The sequence below is a fragment of the Lipophrys pholis genome (genome assembly GCF_963383615.2).
Source record: "Lipophrys pholis genome assembly, chromosome: 15".
Taxonomy (NCBI): domain Eukaryota; kingdom Metazoa; phylum Chordata; class Actinopteri; order Blenniiformes; family Blenniidae; genus Lipophrys; species Lipophrys pholis.
Window position 1 is genome coordinate 18,456,335 of NC_137642.1, and position 22,915 is coordinate 18,479,249.

General features: G+C 42.2%; 1 protein-coding gene across 19 annotated transcripts in view; it reads left to right on the forward strand.

Annotated features, from left to right (window-relative positions):
- Nucleotides 1–22,915, forward strand: part of ablim1a (actin binding LIM protein 1a) — a 40,307-nt gene that overhangs the window by 1,706 nt on the left and 15,686 nt on the right. For 4 of the 19 annotated variants that reach the window (XR_013936069.1, XR_013936070.1, XM_080482013.1 and 1 more), the window contains exons 1-4: nucleotides 3,695–4,354; nucleotides 18,157–18,294; nucleotides 21,153–21,336; nucleotides 21,960–22,069. Coding sequence is in view for 4 of the 19 variants with exons in the window: in XM_080482013.1 (XP_080338139.1) it covers nucleotides 4,120–4,354; nucleotides 18,157–18,294; nucleotides 21,153–21,336; nucleotides 21,960–22,069 (667 nt within the window). In the remaining 15 variants the exon portion in view is untranslated. Of the gene's footprint in view, nucleotides 1–2,032; nucleotides 2,231–3,685; nucleotides 4,355–8,279; nucleotides 8,581–18,156; nucleotides 18,295–21,152; nucleotides 21,337–21,959; nucleotides 22,070–22,915 lie in introns of those variants that run through there. The other 15 variants (XR_013936067.1, XR_013936068.1, XM_080482015.1 and 12 more) reach the window with 12 other exon arrangements.

The window sequence follows — 22,915 nt, forward strand, 5'->3', positions numbered from 1 at the left end:
GGTGGCAAACAAACCTTCAGTGTACAGTAATATGCAATGTCAACAAGGATCTTAGCTTGGATTTTTAAGGCTTAATGTTGACGCTGAATTGACCATAGGTGTGAATGCGAGGTTGTGTGATCGTTTAATGGATGCCACACAGTGGTGCAGTTGTTAGCACCTTTGCTTCACATTGAGAAATCTCCCGTTTCAATCCCAGGCTTCGGGTCCTTTGTCTGCAGAGTTTGCATGATCTCCCTGGGCTTGTGTTGTCTCCCTGTTTCCTCAAGCAAAGAGACAAACCTTTCCAGACGCAGCCTCAAAGTTTGCTGCTTTTCATTATTATGTATTATGCAATGTATGTATTACAGACAGTCTTTTCCCATTTACTGCATGCAAAAAATAAATCACACGTTGATTGATGTAGCATAGTTTGCATATTAACATTATATTATATTACATTCAAAGTTTTATCACAAGCTCGCTTATGAGTTTCTCAGGCCGGATTTTTGGTTTTCCTGTAGTATCACTGTTAATACTTTCCGATAAGAAACAAAGTGATAAAACCTGAAGCATGTTAGATGAGTGAGTCTCCACTTGAAAGACGACAAGGGATAAAAAGTAGCAAGCTTTTTCACATTTCCACCCTCAGTGAGCATTTGTGATGACCAATCCTTTTGTTTGTCCAGAGAGCATCAGCCATTACTATGCTCCACCCCCCCCCCCCCCCCCCAGCCAGCCCCTTCCCGACCATGTTATCAGCTAAAGGGCCATCAGCTTTTACCTTGATACTGAAGCTCTTCCATTAGTCACCCTAACTTACCCCCGTGGGCATGGTACTCTCTGGTCTCATCATATTTCCTGTGCTGTTTTCTTCTTTTTCAAATCCCATAACGTGATTTTTGTTTATTTATTTATTTCCAAGCAGACCATTATCCCGGTCAATTCTACCTGAGAGTGAGTGGCTCGATATGGGCCTGCTATTGATGGCCATTGAGCGCTTAAGCCAGAGCAAGTGGGGCTTAAGTGCAGCTGGTCAAGGTCACTTTTTGTAGCAGCTTTTGAGGGATTTATTGTGTTTTCCTCTGAAACTTCTTCGACTGAGGTCCAACTCCTCTGGAAGACTAGAAAACCGAACACAGTTGATTCATTTAGCACAATCGCTCCGTTTATTTTTATGTGTAGGGTGTTTTGCTGCCATTGGTTCTCTGCTGTTTTGGTTGGCCAAACAAATGTGGGTGAATTCTTCCACTCGCTCTATTAAAGCACTCAAGTCTGCATCACTGCAGAATCTTAAATCAACATGGACTACAGACGTCTCCCACATGTGAGACTGCTGCTCATGTTTGTGCTATAGTCCTGTTTTGAAAGGTAGGTTGCTCTATTTTGATTTTTTAAGATTTGTATTGTTTATTTTTATTGTTTATGTTTCATTCTGCAACCACAAAAACAAATACCATAGAAATTGTTTTAATTAGCAAAATGGCTTACTTTTGGGTATTTTTGCAAATCAATTCAATTTTCTATTTTAGTTTTTGGCACAAGGGACAGTTTTTAGGATTTATGGCAATATTAAAAAATATTCATAAGTCATTTTACTCAATTTGTTTAAAAGACTAACTCTATATTGTTGTGCTGTTTATTTTAATCAGTCTGGATGGCTTCAAAGTGACCCCCAAAGAACCCCCCCCCCCCTCCCCTCCCCTCCCCTCCTGATACCTGCACCTCTCCATTTCTGTCCCAGTCCGACTTCCTGCTCTGCTCCGCCCTTATCCTTGAGCCAAGAGAGCACATCCTCCTCAGCGTACCTGTTACACTGCAGTGCAATCTGCATGATCAATGGTGGATAAAAAAGGAGGCATGGCTCCATTCTGCAGTAACCCAATCTGATGTCTCCTTCATATCCGACCACTGGAGAGGGCTGCTCGTGCTGCGACAGCACGACCCTCTGCCTCAGCACTTTTCTCTCTCTCCCTCTCGGTCTGTGTGTGTGTGTGTGTGTGTGTGTGTTTGTGTGTGTTTATTCACTCTATGTGCGAATTTGAGGGTGGGTGTGTGCGCGCGCATGCATGTGTCCTGGCAAAAGCCTGAATAATTGACGGGCAGGGGAAGGAGTGAAAGCACCGCCGGACGGGACGGTGTGTGTGGGAGTGTGTAGAGATGGGGGAGAGGGATACGGTGAAGCAGCAGCCTGGCTACGATGGGCTTTGCAACTACGCCCAAAAAATCACCTCCTGCTTCGGACTGGATGGTAAGACGGGGGGAGAAACCGATGGAGGGGAAGGGAGGGAGGGAGTTGTTATCTCTGCTGTGGATCAGGATGGAGAAAGAGGCAGAGGCTGTGGGAAGGTTTAAGATGTATTTTCTGCACTATGTTGAGGGCAGCAGTGTTGTTGTTCTTTCCAGCATGTATGTGTAATGTAATGTGTAAAGCGACCACAGAGTGGATGACAACTGGAGGGCAGTGCTTTGCTGCAGCAGAGTACCATGTCCTCAGCTACTCTCAGGTGCGTGTGTCTGCGTGTGTGGGTGTCGGATCGTGTGCGTCTTGTTAATACCTCACAATCACACTGTAGCGCCTCTCTTCAATCACAGTCTCGGGTCCTGAGCGAAGGTGTAGTTTTAAGCGAACGCTAAATTAAACCAAATTGGATGAGAAGTTATTTAATGTAATTGTAAACTCCACCAGCCCAACTCTGGCTTTCCTGTCTCTGTGTCCTCTCAGGCAAAGAGGAAATTCATTAAATTTGAAGTGCAGGCCAAGCATGAGGTCTCCAGACGAGAAGGATATTTTGCGCTTTGTCACTGTCTGCTGTGTTTTTCATTACATTACCTATAATTATCTGTCAAAATAATATTAAATGTGAAAAGGGTTTTCTGTTATATTTCCCTCATTTGCTAACGTGTAGTAAAAACAAAGGGCCTTTGCCTTGTACTCATTTTTGTGGATCCCGCTGAGCATGGAGTCTCATCCCTGCATCATCCATCTTTTCGCCTCCCACCAGGACACAGAGTGAGTCAAAAAAAAATTCCCTTACATTTCCAAGGAATATTAATGCATCTTTGGCTCAAGAAAGCCTGCTTGTGGTGGGGGGGAAAAGTGAAAACATTTTGGAAGTCTTTGCAGAAAAACAAATCGTCCCAGCATTAAACTGCCTGAAGATTAAAACCCCAGAACATGCCTTCTTACTGAATTACATCTTCTAAAATCCCAGCGCTGTTTTTGTCAATCTTGTTGGATAATGGAGAGGAATTGCTGGTGTTTTGAACTCCAACGCTGGTGTAGTTATAGCGTTTTCTATGCTTTTGATCCTGCTGATGAATAACAGTGGGTTTGTGCATTTGTTGGCTGTAGGAGTGACCTTGCTGGTTCTGACCTTGTGAAGGACTGGCAGAGACCCAAGGCTGTCACCCTGAAAGTATGACTTGGAACACTGCTGCTGTGGACTGATCCATTCGGCTATAATGCAAAGTGCATCAATAGAAATACAGATCTTGTTGTTTGGGAGTGTGATTTTGCATAACAGCATGTTTGCTTTTGCAGGTTTTTGACATTTTGTTATAAGACAGATGTGAGAAAGTGACTGGGACGTTGAATCAGTTGGTGAGTCTCCCACCGTACAATGGGTAAACCTGACGTAGATCAACCTAACCCCACCCAGAAGATAATCTTAGGCTCGACGTCAGCTCTAAAGCTGCTTAAGGCACCAGACTGGTTGGACTGAAGACACTGACAGTGTAAGCTTCTTTCCCCACTTCTCATTCCCTCCTACCTGCAACAGACTGCCTTGTCATACTTGCTGCCTGCGGCGTGGCATTGGAACCTCAAGGTGGACATCAGCGCTTCGCTCGGTTCATCTACGACACCTCTGACCTGACAAGCTTGAGGGGTCCCCACAAGAGGAGATTCAGTCTTAGCCTCAGCTGGACATACTCACGATTTAATGATGAGCAGTCGTGACTTTACCTACTCGCCACGCTCTGGCTTCTTCGTTTCGTTTGGGTCTTCATGAACGCCCGTCACGCTTTATGTCCAAAGACGTATGGATTTCAGAGTGGGTTTGAAGCCCAGCACTGGCTGACGTCTACTTACGGTGCTTCACCCTTCTCTGTGGGACGGTCGAAGGGCAGCAAGGCGCCATGCCCACCCTGCCCAATCTCAACAGCCTTGGAAAGCTGTGCAGCTCCAGCCGCAGTCACAACGTCGACCGCGTCCGAGTGAAACGCAAGAGCTCGGTCAAGCGTATGTCCATCATCGAGGATGGGCACGTGGCTGAAGTCCTGTACCTCATACCTAAACAGTACATGGAGCAGCTTCCTTACCTCAACCCAAATGACTATTACCTGAGTGAGAGGCTGAATGAGGTCGCCACAGGTAGGACAGGCCGAAGATCTGAATGAGTCTGTTTGTAGTATTTACTCACCCATCTCCCATTATATCTGTCCATCTAAAGATGTGGCTGACTTGTAACTGTAGCATCTGTCGACTTTAATGATCATTGCCTAATCAATAACCAGTAAAAAAAATACCCATTACCATGCAAAGGCTTAATTTAATGCAAGTGCATCATCATCATCATCTACTTCTAGACACTAAAAACATAACATCTTCTCTCCTATTACCCCCTTTGGCAGATGTCAGTAATTGTGCAAGGGGTTGTTATTTCGGTCCTTTATTATGCTGCTCTGCTTTGCATTCTGTTTGCGAGTGGGTGTCTGAAAGTGACTTGATTAGTTGTTGCTCAGAGATTACTTCATTTTAATTGGATGACAGTGAGTGATTACACCTCTTTAGGCTTTTCACGTCTGACCCGTGTGTATGTGTAATGGCTCCTGCACACATGTTATGCAACAGTAACTCATCAACTCCTAAAAGTTTTACTGGAAATGTAAAAAAAAGAAAAGAAAGGGCAGGGAATTAATTAACATCCTCATCATAGTTATATAATGCAAACCCATATGCAAAGTCAGCCCTGCTGTATTTTGCCAAGCAACAGTACATGAACAAGCGACATGGTGGCTTACATCAGGATTAATACATGGGCATGAGGACAAATTGAGATTTCCAGACCTTATGCATTCTCTGACTTCATGCCAGACACAGAAATAAATTCATCATTGCTTTTTATTTGCTGTGAGTAAATACCACCCAACACAGGGAACTCATTCATTTTTTGTTTGAGTTAAATATGAATTTATTTGACAAACATCTCATTCTAACGGATTTTTTACATCTCCAAAATGACTGACGGCCACAGCAGTCGTGGCTCATGTTTTCAATTAAATTTTTTCCCCCTGACAGCTGAAATTCATTAGTGAATCAGACTTTTGGTAGCCCCTAATATTCACTGCAACTTTCTCACATTTGAACATAAAATTGTCTTAAACTCATCCATAACAAAACAAGATTTTTTCAGTCATGCCATTTTCGGAAACCTTTTTAAAGTTGACCTGACAGAAGTTGAATCACTTCATTTCCTGTTTACCCACCATACCCAAACTTTCTGCATTAATTAAATCGTTGATTGTTTTTGAATGAGTGGCATTATACTCTTGCTTTCCAGGCAATATTATCTAGAGGTCACCCAAGTGTTTGACGCTCCCTCAAGGAATTGTTAAAATGAGTCATAAAATCCAGGCATCTTGTGGGTTGTGAATGGGAAATGTGGTTTTTCTTGTGTGTGTGAATTACTGAAATAATCACACAAAAGATGGCCATTTGGTTGGAGTGAAAACTGTTTTCTTGTGTTTTCAGCGTGGCTTGTTAACAGTACAGATAATGTACCACAGGTATGATTACACTAGAAAGATATGTACCAGGTTGCACCGGCCACTGTTACTGATTTTAAAATAGAAGATGCTTGTCATCATCCAGGGATGGAATGTTTAGAGTAGAAGACACATATTTTCTGTTTGTGTTTCCTGCTTAAAAACCTTGATATTGGCTTTGCATGGGTGTCCACCCAAAACACTGTTGTGTGCCCAACCTGTGACTTTGCTCTTTAAATTAGTTGACGTGTACAAGTGCCTGTGAAATGATCATGTCATATGATAACAGGTTAATGTACTGTGATATGAGGGTTGTGCAGTAGTTCACAGACCAGGTTATTAATGGACAGTCACACATGGATCACCCATAGGTGAGCTGGGTACAGTAGAAACCTTTCATCCATGGATAATAGGCTTTGCTCCTCAGAAATTGCTCTTGGCAAACCTTTTGTGGCATGAATGTCCTGCAGCTCTGACTCTTATTAAAAGAGGAAGGATGATAATAGGTCTATTATAGTAGACACTGTAACTTGAGATCTTTGTGTTGCGTTGAGCAGAAAGTAGCCGCACTGGAAAATTCAACATTCCTCCAACTGTGTTGTGAAGAGCCAATATAAACAGGTTCTTGTAGTACTCATAATATATTCCTATACTTAGAAGAAACAAATTGGGTGGAGGCATGAGGAAATGTCAGTTAACTATTTTTACCATTTGCCTCACTGACTTGCTATGAGAAGAAAACGCCCTGGTGGAAACCGATGCATGTTGATGGGTATCCAGAAGGTGGCATAGTTGACACTGCAGTGGATGAACGCACTCTGCATGCATAATGAGCCACCTGCATCAGCAATTACAGAGGTGGTGCTGATGAAAACATGCTCCTACCCCTCATATGTGCAGAAGTAGAGGTGGATCTGCGACTGATTGGTCCCTAATCAGGGTGTGTGTGTGTGTGTGTGTGTGTGTGTGTGTGTGTGTGTGTGTGTGTGTGTGTGTGTGTGTGTGTGTGTGTGTGTGTGTGTGTGTGTGTGTGTGTGTGTGTGTGTGTGTGTGTGTGTGTGAGTGTGTGTGTGAGTGATGTGGAGTTTGTTTTGAAATAATATTTTCTTCAGTTTTTTAGCTCTCACACCGGATTGGCCTTGTCTATATTTCTTCTCGCATCTCAGTGAATTATTTAAATCCCCCAGAAACCAAATAAAACACTTGACTGTGTGGCGCTCTAGGATAGTTGGTCTGTAGTGAAATAAATCTGTAAATAATTCCATAAATCTGATATTTGTGATAATCCCCTTAAAATACATGACAAATTCAATATTCAAAGCATTACGTTTTGCATTGTTGGAGATTTGCATTCATTTTCTGTGTCATAGATGTTTGTCATCTCCCTAGCAGATGGCACTTTTGTTTATTTTGCAACATTTTTATGGTAGAAGTGCGCATTAAATTGCTGAGTTGACAAGAAGTGTCATTTTTTTTTTCATATGGCCGTGTGCGTGGCAGATGATATAAGAGCCTGTGTGTTCTCACGGCGCAGCCAGGAATGTGCTCTCCCGTGCTCCGTCTAATTGGATTCCAGAGGCTCCACCCAAGATATTAATACAAAGCTTATGGTAAAGATCACGATAAGTCTGACCTTTTAACTCAGGTGGCCTCTCCTGCCCTCTCATGCACTTTTCATGCATTCTATGGCCTTTCAGAAGCCTCGGGATCATTACAAAACCAGGGCTGGCAGTCGAGCTGAAGCTGGCTTTGATGCATCATGATGATCGGGTTGACTGGAACTAACTGGATAACAATAGATTTCAATTATTACTAATTTTATACGGGATGTTCATCATTAGAAATGATGTGTTTAATGTGTATTTAATTAAAATGTATCATTAATACGGTGCTGTAAGTACTGCCTTTTCAGAGAGCAGTCAGTATTTCACAGCAATGGTTTAGTTTGGACAATTTTAAGGCTTTTGACATGCATTTTCTAAATTTATTTGTCAAATACGGGTTTTTTTTTCTTTTTCTTTTAACTGAACCAATCTGTCAACGCAGCAGGATAATTACAGCATTGAAACCAATAATTGATCTCCACCTACTGCCCTGTTTTAGTGAAACAAAGTCATGATGTAGTATGTGTATGATGCAGATAAAAAGACACGAATGAGAGCAGGAGGTCAGAGCCCAGTTCATGTTTCCTACATGTATGCATTATTTTAACCTTTAACGTCTGCACATGTATAGTTACCGCAGTGTGTGTGCTTAAGAGGCGCTGATGTATAGATTTAACAATCCAAGAAGACTTTCTTTTTTTTTGTCCCAGGGGAAATTTCTCTATCTGGACAGATAGGCTGGGGTTTACTGTTTTTTGGTCACACAGCAGCAGCAGCCACCTGGTTGCTGCAATGAGGAGGCGGCTGACACAAGAGAGGGGCTGGGAAAGAGAGGGAGAGACAGAGAGAGAGAGGGAGGGGGAGAGGAGGGAAGAGGGAAGAGGTGTGGGAGGAGGAGGAGGAAGAGGGGGAGGAGGAGAGGGATGGGAGGAAAACAGGCAGTCGGGAGGCAAACCCCACGCTGTCGATGTGTTTTTGGAAGGAGAGCTGTGCAGCGCCTACACCTCGCTCTCTCGCTCTCTCTCTCTCTCTCTCTCTCTCTCTCTCTCTCTCTCTCTCTCTCTCTCTCTCTCTCTCTCTCTCTCTCTCTCTGTCGCTTTCTCTCTCTTGCTCTTCAATCTTGACTAAAAAAAGGATCTAGATGCTCCTGTGTTGCTGGTGATTGATTCTCAGAGCCTTTTCTGGTGCAGCTCTACCTGGATTCCAATGGTCATGGTCAAAGAAAAAGGTATTTCAGCGGTCATGAGTGTGTGCATGCGATTGCCATGTTTAGATAGGATTTCTTTTGCTTGTTGTGCTGCTGACCGTCTGCAATCCTCAGAGGTGTGCATCTGTCTGGATCTGCACTGCTGTGTGTGACTGATCAAAATTCAGTTCAACTGAATTCGCCTCCTTTGCTCTGATCAGTTTTGGAGATGGAGAAGCGTGACAGTGACGGTAGCGTTGACGTGGTGTTCTTTCATGTGGGTGTGTGTGTTTCTTCAGAGAAGCATGACTAACAACACGTTCTAAATGTGTACCTTCAGCACATCAACACCTCCTCTCAGAAGAGCAGACTTTGGCGGACTTGAACATGCTACGCCCTACTCTCTAGCTGCCGCTTCGCTCGGGAGTCTGCTTGATTTGGCAGCGTCAGGCTTTATGTGAATGTACGCTGGATCGTAGCATCTGGCCGGTTGTGTGAGAGCCAGAAAGCAAAATGCAAACACCTTCAGGGATGTAACGTGGTCGCTGTTGTCTGAAACTGTCCGTTTTTTGCTGAGAGACTGAATTGGAAGATAACATGTAACGGTCAAAAGTGGAGCGCTAGTGTAGGGAGCCACACTGCGCAGAGCTATGGACCTGCACTCTCTCTCTCTCTGTCTCTCTCTCTCTGTCTCTCTCTCTCTGTCTCTCTCTCTCTCTCTCTCTCTCTCTCTCTCTCTCTCTCTCTCTCTCTCTCTCTCTCTCTCTGTCTGCAGCCGTTGCCATGGCAACCATCTAAAAGGTACACTCCATTGTTGTCAGCCGTGGCCCCATTCATAGTGTCCTCTCAAAAGAAAAAAGATGATTGTTTCCGCCTATAACCGAGGTCGCCCAGCTGTGCAGGATGAATTAGGTGAAGTCAGGAGGGGGGCTGTCGTTGAGGGATATTAACATTCCCTGCAATTTGCCAGGTCATGTGGTGGTTGGGCTGACCATTGTTAGGAAGGGTCACAGCAAGGTTTGTACGATAATGACACATTGAAAAGCAATATCCGATTTGGTTACAGAACAAAAATTTAAACTTAAGCTGACAGGTTGGTAAGAAAAATAAGTTAACATCTAGAACTATTTCTGTTGCTTCAACAGCTGTAACATAAAAAAAAAAGAAAAGTATTACATCACTTTTCCAGTCAATTTGCTGGGCTGCGAATTAATGTCAAAGACATTAATCACATTATTAAGTAACTATACAATGCAATTACACTTATAATCCCTTCACATTTCTGAAGTCAGTCGTACTTGTTCTGTGTTTCAAACACTGTTTCTGTGAGTGGGCATGTGATTTTTATTTTTTTTGGTGAGTTGTCTGAGAATATTTCCATCACCAAGTGAAACATGTCTTCATTTTACAAGGAAGAGTGTGTAGGTTTGTTTGTGTATCTGACAGCACAGCATGGTGGTGACTGGAGGCGGAAACCATTCCCTTCATGTGGATTGGACTGGCCACAAAAGAAAAAGGCCCTTGCTGCCGAGTCCCCACACTGGCAGTACACCCGTAACCTCTGGCCGCCACATGTTCATCTCCCCCACAAGCCCTCTGAGAAAATGTTTGCAGACTTGACCCGCTGAATCGCTTGGTGACTAGTGGGATTTGATGGGGCTTGTCAGGGTTAACATCCATATTTAGAGTCTTTCTGCAGAAAGCCACGTGAATGTTTCTGCACGCCGGGGCATCGTCGTTTATCCTCCAGGGAGCTCATAATGCAACCAGTCTGAGGCCAGGTGGGCTGTTGTACTGTCAGGATGCACAGCTGACCCGATAGTGTATTACACTGTAAGCTCAGAGTGATGAATCATTATAAAAAAAAAATAGCAGCGTTAGCGTTTTGTCTGCTTGCAGGCAACTGTTCTATTTTTATAGCCAGGAATACCTTGAAATAGTTTGTAGTTTATAAGGGCCACTAGAACCTTTCATGGTGTGATCTTTGCAGAGATCTGTACACATATGAAGTAGTTGAATTATATATACTCTTGTCTTTCATAGTCTCAGCATTAGGAAGCTGTAGTGACCTGCAATTTAGATAATCTTCTTCACATGTACATTGCCCTCCCACAACTGCCTGCTCTGACAATCTTTAGCCTTTTCTTTCCACGTGAAAGTCTAATGCCATGTGCCTCTGGAGCTGCCTTGTGTGATTTTGCAGAGTGCTGCAGACAACTGCAGTGGTGCCTCATCTTTGAAGCTTGCTAGTGTGTAACCCTCTGAAAAGAGGAGCTAAACCCTTTTCTCCGACATCAACGCAACACACATTCTCATCGATGCTGTTTGTACAGCTGGCACACAGGACCAGAATATGCAGACGAGATAAGTGGTCAGCCGTGGGGAGGCCAGTCACCGCCCAAAAAATATTTGGGTTAAAACAACAAGAGCGGTATCACATGAAAGAAATCACTGACTCTGGCTATACATTGTGTCAGTCAACAAACATCCTCGCTGTCTGGTATCAATCAGTATGATAATCCCGGGAAATACGAAGCAGGCGTGAGAGGCCTAAATGGACTGTCATTCAGGGGCAGAATGCCAAGGCCTTCCTCGGCTCCACTTCTATAAATACAATGGCTTCTGCAGGTTCATGAAGCTGCCATTATCTTTTTAGACAATTGGCTGCACTGGAAGTCTCTGCTTCTGTTTATCAGGTTATTGTTGTTATCATGTACCTGCCCAACAACAAACGCTCTCCACCATGGCATTCAACTGTGGAAAGTAGAATATTATTCAGAGTTCAGGTCCCTCAGGATTAGGCATTCAATAGTGGGGTGGCCTGGTGGAGACCGATATAGGGTCCCCTCCCTCCTCGCAAGTCGTGCCCTGCGTTTGAAGTGCTTTGTTTGGGGTGCTGGTGGCGGGGCAGAGGGGGTGTGGAGCTGTTGGATCCTGCCATACATATTCATTGAGGGGAGGGTTAAGAGCTTCTTGTTATGTCTGGGTGATGAACAGTTCCAACCCGCCCTTCCCCCTCAAACACGTACCCATTCCAATCACACATTGGGATTTCATGGTGGGCATGTTTTATGCCCTTTGATGTTAAACGTGGGTCAGACCCAGCCCCCTTTTGAATATTCCATCCTAAACTGGTTGTTAATGTTGAATATTGAGTGAAAACTGTGTTTTGTTGTCTGACTTTGTAGACACATCTGGGACTACAAGTTTTGGCACGAGAATAGTGTCTGCTTTTGTCACACACTCTCACACACACACACACACACACACACACACACACACACACACACACACACACACACACACACACACACACACACACACACACACACACACACACCATAGCTGCTATCTGTTTTTTCTGGAGGCTTTTCTCTCTTTGTGAATCTTGCAGCAACAAAATGGAGAGAGCATCTGAATATTTTAGTAGTTTGTTGCGTCTCTCATCTATTGTTTAATTGAATCCTTCTCTGTCTTTTTTTTTTTTTTACAGCACAGATCCAAACTTATCCTTCGTTTGTCAGGGTCCCACGACAGGAAATGAAAGTCTGCCTCCTCAGCAGATCCTGCACTTTCTGTCAATATACCCCCCCTCTCTATTGTTATTTACCAGCGTGGCCAGAAGCACGTGTCATAGAAAAATCTGTCCTCAGGGGATTCAAAGCGACCCCTCTTACTTCCCTCCTGAGTATAATCTGGAAGCCTTTATTATTGCCAACGCAGCTATGCTCTGCCTAAATGGGTTGGGGGTGGGTCGGTTATAGAGGTGGAGACAGCAGCCCCCTTTTTCTCTGGGCCTGGCTTTGGGATGCTCTGCTGGTTATTGTTCCCCCAGCACCAGCCTCTGTGAGTGTGTGTGAGTGTGTGCGTGCACTGTGTGTTCATTGTGTGTTTAGGCTCATATCAGTCACTTTATCCTCCGGTGATGAGGCAGGACAGATCACTCTGTCAGCACAGCCAACACATACAGCCCAGAACGAGGAATCCTCGCAGCAGTAGGAAAGAAATGTACTACTGTATATTTCACAGTTAGCTGCTCTGTGCTGCGCTTGCTTCATGTACCGCATCCTTACTTATTTATAGCGTTATATAAGATACATTCTAGAGAATCAAGCGCTATTTCAGTGCTAACACAAGAGCCCCTAAAGATTCACTAATGGATTTATTTCATATCTGTGTTATTGAGGTAAAATTGCTTTAAGTCCTGCTCTTGTAAGAGTAGAAAGCTGCTAAATGTTTGAAATGAACACTCGCACATGGATTCTAGTATGTTCAAACAAATCCCATAGAATGGAGTGATCTGAATTCTTCCTGCAGTTTTTCTGTTGACTTGTATTAATTTTAATGAAACACCGTGTAGAGAAGCCGTCCCTGCTTGATTTTTCTTCACCCTCGCTGTGTAGTTGCTGTTTAGGCAAACAAATCACTTTGCAGTGCAAGAGGAGGGAGGGAACTGGAAAAACACAGTAGCCTCAGAGTTCCATCTAAACCTCAGCTTTTTAGATCCTCCGTGCATGAGACCCAAACATCTGTCTTGGATTTTTGACAAACTGTCATGACGTGAGCAGTGTTGACTCCTTTATGCTGGGCTTCCCCCCCCCACTGTCACGACACAACACTCTGAAATGTTAAAAATAGACAGTGAGGGGGCCCCAGAGAGAAATGGTTGGCATCAGAACAAATATGTACCTTATATGTACCACTGAGTAATGTTTCTTTCATAAATAAACACCAATTAAATGACTGCGTAATGGGAATTTTTAACATGGAGTGTGAAACCTACAGAGAGAATTAGCACCACCTGATGAGTTATTACAAAAAAGGCTTGAACTATTTAGATTAATAGCACATCTAATAAATGTTGACAAAAGGTATTTTCCACTGTGTGGTTGTAAAGGTTGTCGATTTCTGCCAGTTTTCCCTCTGGAGTCGGTGGAAATAAAACCAAATTTAAAAGGAGTATAAAGCAAGGTGCCAGAAAATGTAAATACATATAGAGTGATCGACAGTCACTACTGATATTGTGAGAAGCAGTAAAAGTGAATACAATAACATGGTGTCGTTTAATTCCAGCCATTCCTCTCAGTTACACTTGATTGTTTTGACATCTGAAAATGATGTCTAAAAATCTGTAGATGGATAAATAGACTTGTTCCCAGACAAAAGTCAAACCTCACTGTTAGTGGCTATAAGCTATCAGTACATGTTCACTACACTAAAACAACAGTTTGTAACTTTCTCCCTTAAAATCCCCCAGAAATCCTGATAACAATTTTGATACTTATTGTTGGTATGTAAAATAGCACAGACTTCATTCCCACTTTCAACGAGTGGGGGGGAAAAAAAAACCCACCCAAAAACACTTTTCCCTCAGAGCGTCTGCAGAGAGAACACATGCCTGGTACTTTTCTTTGTCGCGTCAAAGAACATTGGAGAGTAAAAATGTCTGCTCCCAGAGAATAAGGGTTGTTTTATTGAGTAACTCGGATTTTCAAATGTATTTTCTACTATACCAAATGCTACATCTTATCCATAAAAGACATAATCATACATTCATGAGTATGAGGAGAAGCAAAAGTCCCACTTTATGTCTGAACACTGTCCAAGTGAGAATGTGACATCTGTTTATTTGTCTATCCGTCCATGTTTTATTTTGAGTCTTGTGGATTATAGGACGTTTGAGCTCCTCGTTCAATGAATTCATTGGTCACTTCCATGTGAGAATCGATGGTTTTGGCCTCCTTGTTGTTGCGTGCAGTGTTTCCAGGCGGCTCCATACTCTCTGTGGTTAGACGCTCCAGTACTGCAGCCAGGTACACTGAGGCTTATTCTTCCTCAGCAGCCTGAGGACGCGGCGTACAGGAAAGTGAAGTCCAGCATGGGAGGAGCCACTCTTGGCCTTTGCTTGGGCTTTTCCATCAGCGGTGTTTCCATGTCCACACATTTTTCACTTTCTTATTTTTGTACCTACTAGAGGTTAGCAAGGAATGTTCGATACGCGTCTCAACTAAGTTATTGACAAGTATAGCTTAAAATCTGTAAAAGCTATCTTCTCTGTACACGTGTGGTCCTGAGGCAGAATAATATATAGCAGAATTTGACACTCACCTCGTGCAGATTGCTGCTGTAAAGTGAGACTAGGTGCTAAATGCTGATTTTGATGTCGTCATTGTGTTCATGATCCTTCCAGTCAGTAGGAATCAGATCACTCGTGACATTAATTCTGAGAGATTCAGGAATGATGTTTCATCCCCAACAGATGTGAGCCAAAATCCTCATTCTTGACAGGCTATAAACAGACCCTCAGGTTAGTCACACTTACTCTTCAGACAAAATTAAAGCTGACAGAATAATTGCAGCCGAAACTCTCCCAGCACGTGGACACCCGTCACATTTCGCAGGTCAAGTTTCTGGTTCAGCTTGGTGTTACTACTGGTGGCTCCGTGTTCACAGTCTATTATCAATATTTTAGTTTAATACAGCTGCCAATAATTAAGAGCCTGTCACACTGTGTTGTTGTGATGACTGGCTCAAAACATTATTAGTTTTATGAGTACAGTTATGATTACTGATATCCAAAACTGAATTAAAAATAATTTTTTTAACTGAATTTTAATAACTTGGAGTTGAGCTTTAAGTCATCGCAGCATGTGTGCGAGGCTTAAAATGACTTGTTTGATTGGATATCTTTGCAGTGTGTGATTATCCAGATGGCCAGTGTTTTTCCACGGAGGTGCGATGTCACACATGGAGCTGCTGGGACTGAGCTCACTGTCACAGTAGTTTGGTTCACCCAGAGATGACTCATTGTCCCGCCGAGTGTAATCACATCAGAGACACCGGGGAGACAGATCCTCCCCTCATAACCCACCTTCTTTACTGCCTCCCTCTTGCGATCTCATCTTCTTCATTAGTTTCGTTTTATTGTCCCGCTATCTCCCAACTGCTCTCGGTACCTTTTCATTGTAAATTAGTAAAAATGCTGATGCTCTCTTCTGGTAATTGTGCGTATTTCAGTCCCACGGGGGACTATCAAAGCCGGTTGCAGTGTCCTATTTTAAAAAAAGTATTTTATACTGGGCCTTCTTTCTTAATGATCGTACTGCAGTCACACCATGTCTTGGTGGTAAAATGTCACAGCAACTGTAGGAGTGGGATGCGAGCGAGGGCGACTCATCAATAATCCAGAGTAATGCCTTTCTTTGCAAGTCCATCGATTGTTCATTTCAGGATGCTATTCCTGGGGCTTTGGTGGGGTCTTTTTTTAGCCTTGCCCACTAATGATTCATCGCAGAGCAGAAAGAGCACAGATCCTTTCATGTGTGCTCTCAGTGCGTGTGTGTGTGTGTTTGTGTGCGTACATCCTTGTTTGAAAAAGAGACAGAACGAGGGGATTGAGAGAGAGGAGCTGGCTTGCTAGTTAAATCTCCTGAATGTGAAATAATCTGCTGGGTTCAGACAGCTGATAAGCTGCGTGTTTGCAGTGCGGCACTGCAGCAGTACTGTACCATACTGTAGTGGTGGATTAAAGTCCGTCTGTGGCAGCGACGCTGAAACTTTTTTATGGGGGAGGGCCCCGGTCTGACATATCATGGATCTTCAAGATAAGACTGGTGCTGCTTGTAGAGATAAAGCAAGTTGATAATAGCTTCTCTGTCTCATGCAATTAATACAATACCTCACACTAAGAGATTGAGGTCTATATCTGTTCTCACTGGATATAAGAAAGGTTTACCATTAAACTGTTCTCATGTGAGCAACACAGTTAACATGAGGAATAAAAATGTTCAGGTTATAAACAAGAGTTGCTGAATTTTAGAGAACCTTAGTGAAAAAATGTATAACCTTTGCTAATAGTTTGATTTTCTTGTAATATAACCAGGGTTAGTTTCCTTTTCAATATATCATCATCAACATTAAATTGTATTAGATTAATTTACAAAGTGGTGCATAGTTCATTCTCAAAAGGCTTAACAATAAAAGTGCGTTGGTTTATTATACATTTTCTGAAGTCTTACAGCCACATAATACATTCCTTTTTCAGTAACTTCAACTGGCACGAAGAAAACCTAATGGAAAGATAATTTGATGGTGATCTGGAGAAGATATTCTCTGAATGTAATATAAATAGCCTAATTAATACATCCTGAATCTGCCCTCCAGTCAACACCAGATCAAGGAAGCTGTGTATCATTTCCTCTTCTAAGAGCCGAAGTTACCTCAGTATTTGTCAGACAAGTCAGCTTGAATCAAAACCCTTTAAAATGATGTCAAACATGATTGTAAAGCACTTGAAACATGAGCTGAAACAGTTCATGTGTCCATGCTGTGCTGCGACTTCATGAGCTGGTCATTGTAACACTGCTGTCAGGAATGTTTATCATGACAAAATGTTGCTTACAGACATGGATATTTTCCAAAATGTTCATGAAATTAATAAAGCAGTGGCCGAGAAGTTAGAAAAGTGGACTTGTGGTCGGTGGTTCACAGGTTTGAATCCCACTGCTGACAGGTCACTATTGTGGGTCCCTGAGCATGACCCGTGAACCCAACTGTTCCCCGCTTGTCGTACTGTGGTAACCCACTGTTCCCAGCATGTATAGCTGAAGATAACTGTGAGTAGGTTGGGGATCAATAGAGTCTACTTTCTTTCTACCCTGTAATTGGTGTCAACAAATTATATTTTTGACTCTGGAGCTTGACTTGTCCTTTGATTCTCACATGATGGGAATCCTGACTTTTAATTTTTCTGACTCTCATTGAAATAACTTGTAGTTGAGGTTATTTGAGGACTCCAAATTCATCGTATGTGTATGTGTTTATATTGAAAATGAATAAAATACATTCATTCTTTCGAAGCTGTCATTTCTTGGAGTATTTCGTTCACCAGAGTATAATTTTCAGTCATGTTAAACATGAAGCCTCCTCTGTTTTATCCATACACAAGTTTGTTTCTATGTCCTGCACTTGGAAGAAATGGTTCTCTTCATGAGCTCAGTAATTATGTTGCTTTAAACATACTTGGAGATGTGTCTATTTCGCATGTGACGGTCATGCTCTGTTTGAAGATTAAAGTTTATAAACTCACTTTTATTTTTCTCTAACATGTCAAAGAGAATCGAATAATTGCTGGGGACATAAGCAAGGCAAGGATGGCAAATGGCCTGTAACTCTAAATTATGTTTTCCTTTGAGGAGGAAAGTACATTAAACTCAATAGTGAAACAGATTTTATCAATACCCTTTTAGTCTTCCATTTACTGAGCCCTGCTCTCCTCAGCATTTTGACTGTGCATCCTCCACTGATCAAAACAGACTATATTTAGCTTGTTGCACTCTCTTGAGAGAGCCTATCTGGCCATGAATCTCAAGTTGTGCTGTCCTGCTCAATGTTGCTCTTTTTCTGTCTGACTCTGGCAGGCTGTGAGCAGCTGCTCGTCTCCTCCGATGTTAGTGTGATGCAGCAAATTCGAGTCTTTTGTGCACAGCGTGTCCTCAGATGAACAGGCCAGCGGCAACGTCACAAAAAAACCCCAAAAAAAAAAAAACCTGCACTGGCCACGGTGACTCATCAATGTTACGGCTCAGTAGTAATGTCAATGTCTCACGTCTCTTGCAGTGGCTCATGCGCAGGACACACATCACCACTCCACAGAGAAGCCCCTGATCCAGTGCTACAAGTGTGGGCAGCCATGCAAAGGAGAGGTGCTCCGGGTGCAGAACAAGCACTTTCACCTCAAGTGCTTCACCTGTAAAGGTACAGAGCCATGCCGATGGTCAGTTACTGGAAAAAAAACAACCCAAAAAACCATTAAACAGTCTGCTGTAGGATCAGATTAAAGATACATGAATATGTGTCACTAGTGTTTACTACTTTTAATTTCATTCACTCTTCAATGTTCAACGATCCATATATTCAAATAAAGACAGGCAGCACTTGGTAAATAAGTTGTCTGTTTACAGTTTAAAAATGAACCTTCAGACACGTGATGAAACAGCAAAGTGTGGGAGTTGTGCGAGAACTGGCAGCGAAAGTGTGAGTTTAAAAAAAATTCATTGCTAATTTGATGCTGTCACAATAGTAGGACATTCTCTACCTTTCATTCAGTACATGTTGCCTCATAAACAACAAACTTGTTTTGCAAGATGCATTATTCTTCTAAATAGTGACCGTTGTATGATCGTTGAGAGATGTTGACAGAGTTTCATAGCTCGTGAGAGAATGCTTTACATGCAGCAGAAATAAACATGAGGGGATCATGGGGATGCCTTTCCCCCCCAATTTTTTTTTTCTTTTAAGAAGTGGGGAGTGAAACTATTGTTTATTTTATTAAAACGCATTTTTAAACCTGAAGTCCTGTAAGTTCGATATAAATCGATTAAGATCACAAATCAAATTTGAATGCATAACTATAAGTTTAACTATCATGGCAGTTCCAGACTCTTGCTTGATATTTAAAATTGAAAGCATCTCAGTATCACTTTCACTTTGCTTTCTATTGCCTATGGAAACGCAAAAATACAAACACATGTGTGGTGTCAGTTGGGGGGGGCAATGGTATTCGAGCTCTATGAATTTAACAAAAAAATTGCCCTTCTTCTGTGACAACAAAAAGCATGTCAATCATAGGCAGTTAACAAGGAACAGCCAAATCCCAAAAGGTCACCACGTCTTTTCCATCTTCCTAATGAGCTGGATATATGGTGGCATGACTCATCTGCAGAGTTTCGGACCTGCATGCTTCAATTAAGGTACCCTCCTGACTGCTATGAGAAGTGACTGTGCAAATCCTCCCACGTTTACGCTCATTGCTGATAGTTTTCTGGCATTCTTGAAATATTAAAAGGTGTCCACTCAGGGCTAAACAACAGCATCTTGCCCTGGGCTGGACCTGTCCTGCAGAAACCTTTGTGGTTAATCTGTGAGCACTGTTATAGAGTTAGCTTAGGTCACCAAGGGCCCAGAATAACACAAACAAACACTGAGATTAGTACCTAATTCCGTCCTTTACAAGTGGATATACACGCCTTGAGAGTCTGCGCTGATAAAAATGTTGGAGTGTGTGTTTGTGTGGGTGTCCTTGTGTCTTTGTGAGCGTCTGGATGCAACGCAGCCACTGAAGACACAAGGACATCAATAAGTGTTAACAAGCAGAAGACTTTAAAATGATGGTGTTGTTATCCCTGCCCATCCTGCAGGCCAACTTATAATGATGTCATTCATGGTTTTTTCGAGGTTCCTTGAGCTTATTGACACTTAAAAATTACCAACAGATATTTTGTCATGACCAATAAATCCCAAATAGCCTCTTGTTTTTTTTGCTGTGTTTTCGGTCATTCCATTAAATGTACAAAACCTTTCGCTTCCCTGAATTGGCCTTCAATTCAATTTCATAAATCGTCCCTATTAAGTCTCCGAACCAACATTTTATGTAATGGCATGCATCACATCACGGTCAAAGGCCACCAAATCTCCAGTGCCTGTTTTCCTTTGACTCAGTTATCTTACAAGCTAATCTCATCATCCCTGAGCCCTAATGCAATTAAATCTGATTCTCCCCCTCACCCGCTCCCATTCATCCCCTGGATTTAGCGTGACTCATTGCATAAGAATGATTAGGTGCAGTTATCTCAAACATCCAAATATTTTCACTCTCAGCTGTGTTGCATTTCCCAAAGGCTATTAAATTCCCCAGCTTGAACTGTGGTGAACTGCATGTGGTCATTATGTGGTTAAAACGCTGTTCCTTCAGCCACAATGTCTAAATTGCTTTGACAAGTTTACCTAAAATATGGGAAATATACTGGAAAATGATTCTCTACCGAGTGGTATCATTAGAGATATTACGTGTTTTAATTCCGCCTTGTTGGATAATGAAGGAAAGGGTAGCACTTCATATATGGTTCTAATTTTAGTTACATGAGTTTATCAAAAGAGTTCTATCAACAGCTACAATGCAAAGACGACGTCATTATGTTGATCATACAAGGATGGTCAGAGAAACCGCACGCATTCAAATACTTGCTGGTAAAGCCCATTTTAGTGTCATATCAACATTAAAATAAACCAAACTCTCAATGGTTCCTTGTTTAGGATTCCTGCCTTTGCCTGCTTTGTTTGTGAGTGTCGATGACAGGGTTTCATTTGAATGGAAGGAAACTGGTTGGAGAATGAAAGTGTAGTACAAAGTATTTAGAGGCAGTTATCTTCAGTAACAGATCAAGGCTATTTCCTAGGCTACACAATTGCAGAATTGTTGTTGCATTGAGTGGCAAACCTCAACAATGACATTGAAAGTAAAATCATTTAGTGGTCGTGGTGATTAATAGACATGAGCGGGAAATGCTTCAATAGGGAAAGTTCTTGATTAAATGGATCTTATGTTACACTTCCCTCTATAATACACAGAGCTGTTAAAATGTGTTTTCCCTGATTCTTTAGCCAGCATCCATTTCACGCATCCAGCGAGCCTCTCAGGATTACACACACGAGCAAGTCTTAACAAAGCCATTGATGCATGGAGGTGCTGGGCAGCCTGGCGGTTGGATGTTTATTGCGTGTTATATGGACAGGGCACTAAACAGCCTGACCTGCTGAGTGTGTCTCCTCCACAGTGTGCGGCTGTGACCTCGCCCAGGGGGGCTTCTTCATGAAGAATGGAGAGTATCTGTGCACGCTGGACTACCAACGCATGCACGGCACCCGCTGCAATGGCTGCGGGGATTTTGTTGAGGGAGAAGTGGTCACGGCCCTGGGCAAGACGTACCACCCCGCCTGCTTTGTGTGTACAATCTGCAAGTAAGACCCCCCCATGTAAATTCAATCATCTCAATTAAATATTGTGGATTTTTTTTAGAAATCACAGATGGTATTTATTAAGCATTTGTTAAATTTGACAATTATGCAGTGAAGACTGACAAATAATTGGACGCCTTTCTGCCTGTTTCAATTTACAAAAAACGAATAAAAATATGAATTTCACAAGTAACTGCAAGATGATGGTTAATTCATGCACATTTGAAACAAGTATTGGTTGAACTTACTTCAAATTCATGTATTTTACTCAGTTAATTTCAAAGTAAAAAAAGAGTAATGAATGCATGCATGTTCATTGAACTTGGAGACGTACATTTAGTTAAATTCATTCAATTCATGATTTGCATAAATAATGTGGTTACAAAGGGATGGGCGGCAGGGATTCTTGTGGACAGTGTGCCACAGCATGCTTTGTGTTCTGTCTCCATCATCTGACTAAACGGGCTCCAGGGGGCAGACAGTGTTGACACACGTCCATCATGGCGCCCTGTCATCTTCTGGCCCATCAGACAACCTGCGAGCCACAGCTAATAAACTCTTACAGTGACCACAGGGCCACAGCTCACGTCTTGTTGACTGGTTGTTGATGTGAAACCCTCTTCCAGACGACCATTCCCTGCCGGGGACAGGGTGACCTTTAACGGCAAGGACTGCCTGTGTCAGTACTGTGTGGAGCCAATGTCTCCAGGACCAAAGGACATCCTGGGCTCCAGCAGTAAGTAGTCATTTTCATTTCAACTCAATTTTTTGTTTCACACAATGCTATGTTGGCTTTGCATTTCTAAAACTTGCAAAAACACAGGAATTCTAATGTCACTCCCTTGTGTGATTCATGTGTGACGTTCATTTTAGCTGTGATATTTGGGTTTTGAATTTTCTGCGTCAGTCATCTTGCCTTCACATCATTTAATTCAAGACTGACCAAATACCAGCTTGAGATGTGATGAGATGACATAAATATAGAATTGTGAACATTTCATCAAATATGGACCTTTACTCACGGGCCTTTTCAAGGTTCAACTGACTCCAAGTCATATGAAATATGGAAGATATAGATCTTGCCTTTACAAAGGCACTTACTGTGAAGTGTTGCTAATAGTTTCGGCCTCTCGTGTATTAATATTAAACATATTAGAAACATTTCTCTTGAATACAGTCAAATTTAGCATCCCTGCAAACTACACTCTGAAAAATCACACAAAGTAATCTTAAACTATTCTGCTGATATCTGTAAAGCATTTTCAGTGACCTGATTGATACATTTGAGCATAAAAAAAACTAGTGTTCCTCTTTAAAAATGCTTGTCGGCGGGATTATTTAGGTTTATTTTCAGCAAATAATACATGACATGATAAAACAATCATCAGTAACAAATCTTTTACTTTAGTAGGTTTAATGTTTAATGTCTGGTGACTTTTAAAGGGTTAAATGAAGCTAATGTTTGGTTTAGAATACCCAACATAACTTCTTAACTTTTGGTTTCAGCAAAGACTAAAACACTGATGTTCTGGGTAGAAGTACTCGTTTTTGTTCTATAATCCACTCCTCACACTGCAATTGA